The sequence below is a fragment of the Limulus polyphemus genome, unplaced genomic scaffold (genome assembly GCF_000517525.1).
Source record: "Limulus polyphemus unplaced genomic scaffold, Limulus_polyphemus-2.1.2 Scaffold1567, whole genome shotgun sequence".
In the NCBI taxonomy this organism is placed as follows: Eukaryota; Metazoa; Arthropoda; class Merostomata; order Xiphosura; family Limulidae; genus Limulus; species Limulus polyphemus.
The window spans coordinates 46,974-52,165 of NW_013667177.1; the positions used below are offsets into that span (position 1 = coordinate 46,974).

Sequence of the window (5,192 nt, forward strand, 5' to 3'; positions counted from 1 at the left end):
ATTTTAGGTTAGTTAAGATTAGATTAGGTAAAATAAATATAATTGATATTATAATAAAATTGACCGAGCTCGTGTTGAAAGAGTTAGATTCATTACTTATTCAAATTTTTAATGTTTTTAAAACTTCCTGAAAGGAAAGCTTAGTATGATTTTTTCCTGATATTGTACTTTTGTTTCTGTTTAATTTTAATTCAGTTGATTATTTTAAAGATATTAACATCTAATACTTGTCAGTTTTGTTTCTCAGTGAACTTTTATATGTATACTTAACTGAAGTTTGTTTATACATAATTTGCAATAGCATTTTTTTTTTATGAGTTTTAATCTTTTAATAAGCTATAACAAATATATTTCAAAGTATAAGTTTGATTCCAAATTAAAAGAATATTTCATGTGCAATATGTTTTTTAAAGTTGTGGTAGCTGGAATTATGGGTAAAATGATATATAATTTAGGCATGAATGATTTTTTTTTCTAGTGTAATACATGAAGTATAATATTTTGGAAAATTTCAGTTGTATTAAATACGGATTAGATTATTGTCACTGTTAATTTTATATTGAATAACAGAAACACAGTTTTGGCCTGAAACAACCATACCGACAACTTGTTCATGAAACCTCGCAGTATTTAGTCGACTTGATTGGGTATGTTTCAGACTCTTGTTAGTTATTTCTAAGCTAGTGGGTGATGAATTACCAATGGAAACAAATTCAAAAATTGTAGCTACAGATAATTATTTTTCTCAAAAATATTTACTTTTTAATTAAACATTTTTTTAACACTAGATTTACCAGGCTAGGCTTAGAGTGCAACAAACCTGAAGTAGCCTGGAGCTGAACACATTGTAAAACAAAAAGCAACCAAACAATGCTCAAACAAACACCAAATTTCATGTTACATTAATTATGTGTTTATTAACAAAAATCTATCATTTTCAAAAGTGTAGTTTATAAAGTGATCTGTGAAGCTCCTGTTGATAATTAAGGAAACTAGAACATAAATACAAAGAACAGAAGTTAAATAGAAATGTTTATTAAAGGTATTACTGGAATTAAACTTCTTAATCTTGTTATGTTGGTACATTTTTTAAATTGAAAGAGCATTATAGGCAAATATATGATATTATGTTCCTTTAAATGTATGTTTTTCAAAGAATAAATTAAAGAAGCTTAAGTTGAAAGTTTTGCTTAACAAGATTTTGTAAAAACTATGATAATAAATATGATTAATCATTATAAAAAGTATTTTTATTAACAATGTCTTGCATGTAAACTTTTTAAAGGATAGTTATATCATACACACTTTCTCTACGACTGAAAAAGACATGAATATTGGAAGAACAGATTTAAATAATAGAACAAAAGGGAAAAATATCTAATGGTATGTAATATCTATTGCATATCACTTATCCTGCTAACAATACTGATGCCAATGATTTTAAACTATAAAAGAAAAAGAATTATAGAATGTATAATGTAATGGACCAGAAAAACTAAAATAGATTCTATTTACAATTAAAAGAACTACGACGTTAAAATCATTACACAATAAATAGTTATTAATTACAGGGACTTGTCCTAAAAAGACTACATATGTTTTGGTGTCCCACGACACTATCTTCAGGAGTAATGGTAAAGGCAAGGTTGGGACTTATATACCTACATAATTATTTACATACCTATAACACCATCTAGGCTTAAACTACCCAGAGTTACGGTACTTTATAATTTCTAGACTTGGACTTGTTTAATACGATATCTTTGTTTTTTTTTAATTTCAATATTTTTTCCAATATTTAATTCAATTTTAAATTTTACATGTTTTATCAACTTGGTATTACTCTAGTTTATAATGTGAGATGTTTCCACCACACGTTCTGCTAATACTGATTAATTTTTTGGGCAAGTCCCTGTTTTTAATAACTATTTATTGTGTAATAATTTTAATATTTCATAAATAAATGTTTTACATAAGTGTTGTTTTAAGTTATTTAAAATAAATTCATTATGAAAAATACATTATTTCATACATTCTTTAAATTCATGACTAATTCTTAAATAGATAAAACTGACACACAACACAATTTTTTGAAGAGACCATCGATGTTGTGGGTTGGTGTTTTTTAATTAATAGAGACTGAGTGTATTTTCTTACAAGAAATATTTTGGTTGTTTTCAAAGTATCAATAGTTGTTATTTGTTTACGTGTTGTTTAATTTTAGGTGTTGATGTAATGGTTGGCAATGGCACTGTTTCTTATGTTCCATTTGTTTAATGCACCTCAACATGCTCTGAAACTTTATGAAGAATATCCTGGCCAGTTTCTCCAACATAATTACACTCTTTATAGATGGATTTATATAAAACATTCTTTCTTCAACATTTGTCAGTTATTCCTAGTCAACTGCTAAAACAATTTTTTTCAACAAAGAAGTAACTAGCTGTGATTTTCAGTTTTTATGTGGGTATTGAAAGAATTTGATTGGATAGTTAGTACTATGTTCACTGTCTAGGTAAGAACTTATAAAGATAACAGATGAGTGTATTTGCATTTCATTTTTTCCATTTCATGACTACAGCTGATTATATATGCTATAATTTGTTTTTGTTAGTTGTACTTTTATTGTTTGAAATAACTAATATCAATGTCAGAATTTCAAATAAAAAAAAATATATAACTTTCCTTTTTGTCAATTGTCAAATAAAAAGGCTTTTAGTTATATTTCTTAGTAGTATAAATATACATGTTGTTATTGTTGGGCTTAGGATTCTTCTACAGTGGATGTCTGTGACTTGTTAGCGATAAATTCAATGATAAATTTACAGCACACACTTTGCTTGTTTTCAAAATAATATATATATTCAGAACAAGTTAACGTATGTACAATAAATTCTTCAACACCATAGATATTATGTAGATATCATAAGTACTATATATGTAGTTCTCTTCTTCTCGTCAAATATCTACTTAAGCCTATTCAATTACTTTAGAATTTCAGTTGACAAGCTGAACTATCTTCTCTATTTCTATCACACTAGTATTCTCTGTGATTCACTTACAATTGTGGCACGAGTTACCGTAATCATTTGGTCTTCGATCTTCTGAAGATCCTCTGTTTCTTTTGTCAAAGTGCACTCAGGCTGATTCAATTACTTTAGAACCATGCTTTGATGGGATAAAATGATTTTGCTTATCTTTTTTCTACTGTTAGTTTCATTCTAACATATTAAATGTTAGGCCTATGTCAGCCATTAGGTCTATCACTTCTATGGTACTTAACTTCACACCAACTTTATTCTCTTTTGCTATTATCTGTCTGTCTCATGCTATTTATATCTTTATTACCCAATCGTCTGTCCGCCTTCACAAAACTAAATTAATCAATAATATCTGAACGAAACATGTCAATCAATATTGTTATGAGGAGTGATATATTGTTATATATTTTACAATGTTTTTGTTCTGTTGTTTGATTTAAATTTGTTCTTTCATTTCCTGTCTTGATCAATCGTAGAATATATTGGTTTGATACAAGTATCTCTTCGTAAAGCTGATACAGTAAAACATTATGAATAAAAGTATCTTTGTTTGTGATTAATCATATTTATTATAAATTTTTCAATGTCTATAATTCTCCAGCTGCACATTATGATTTTTAAATTAACAAAAAATCTTGTTAAATCAAGAAGTGTCATAATTGTATGATATAAAAAGAAGAAAACTACGGGTTACAGCTGGTAGAACAGTAATAATTATAAAAGATTAATTTCTGGACTCTCTTTACCTTGAGTTCGTTAATCAGATGAGTATCTGTTTTGTTTTAAAATTGTTTTACTTTTTTGGAATTTTCATATTTTACAGCTAAAAAACATTAGTTCAATGCCACTTTACAGAAGTATATAATTTGATAACATTGTTTGTCTGTCGTAATCATAGAACTTGGATAAATGAAATGTTTTATTCCTAAAGAGTGAAATTAGTCAAAATATTATGTCAAAACAAGACTGTTGTTCCCAGATACTTGGAAGCCCTTTTGGTGGTGGAGATGTTAGAATTGGAGTGGCTTTTTAAGTCTCAAGAATGCGAAACGTAAGCTTCTTTTTTTTATATTAATGTTTATTGGTATACAGTTTTGTCTATGAAATTATAAAGTGCTTCAATTTTAACATGAAATACCTTAAAACCTAAATATTTAACAACGTGTGTGAATTTTACAATGGGGATAGATTTTTTTACTTTGATTTTATTCAAAAAGAATCAATGATAATTTAGAAAATGTTTTCTTTAATTTATTTTTTTATGAAATAATAAGTAATAGCATTTGAGTGATATATTTGTATATCTTAATATTTTTATAAGAAGTACTGGTATCTCATGTTGTTATTGCATGATACATTTAACTGTTTTATGTTTTGAATATTTAAAAATGGTTAATCAGTTGGTATTCATAAAAAGTATGAGACTTAGTGAAATTTTGTGAAATGTACAAATTTAACAAAATAAATATTAAGTTAATTAATACTAATTTTTCCACAACTTAGAGCTTCAATTAACACAATATTTGATCTAAATTATGTATCGTGCTCTATAGATTGCACTACAAAAGATTGAACTTAATATGTAAAAATACAGTATTTCACAAATTTTATGAAATGATACAGCCTATGTTTGCAGAAGAACAACTAATGTAATTTTCAAGTATAATTTGAAATGAAAAAGCTTCAGTTTTATAAAATGGAAAATTAAAATTAAAAAATCAGCAGTTTTTTGTATTTATTTTACTATCGTGAGTACTTTACTATCGTGAGCATCAGAAACATTAATATTTTCATCAATGAATATGACCAACATTAATGTGAAAACACATTTTTCACTTTTATCCTTGAATAATTATAATAAATATTCTAGTAATAAATGTTTCAATATACAATTGTTTATTTTTACTTCAAAATTCAGCCTAATTTTACATTACCATTCACTATCTCTTGTTCTTTCAAAAACTAAAATATATACTAAATTCTGTAGTTAAATAAGAAACAGATTGAAGATAATTTAAAATTTCATTCAAACTGCCAAAAAAAACGTATTGTTTCTAATAAAGAGCACAGCCAAGTGATGTTAGTGTTGTTTAATTTGCCCTGTGTTATAGTTTTTTTTTTTTACATTTACAGTTTAAGAAAATATTATTG

The 5,192-nt window shown here is 26.2% G+C and overlaps 1 protein-coding gene across 1 annotated transcript in view; it reads left to right on the forward strand.

The window, feature by feature from the left end:
- The window catches only part of LOC106464132 (nucleoporin NUP188 homolog), a 29,528-nt gene extending 25,432 nt beyond the window's left edge, over window positions 1-4,096 (forward strand). Inside the window, exons 12-13 of the mRNA XM_022391811.1 lie at window positions 571-647; window positions 4,021-4,096. Coding sequence (XP_022247519.1) covers window positions 571-647; window positions 4,021-4,096 — 153 coding nt within the window. The remainder of the gene's footprint in view (window positions 1-570; window positions 648-4,020) is intronic.
- Window positions 4,097-5,192: the final 1,096 nt, after the last annotated feature.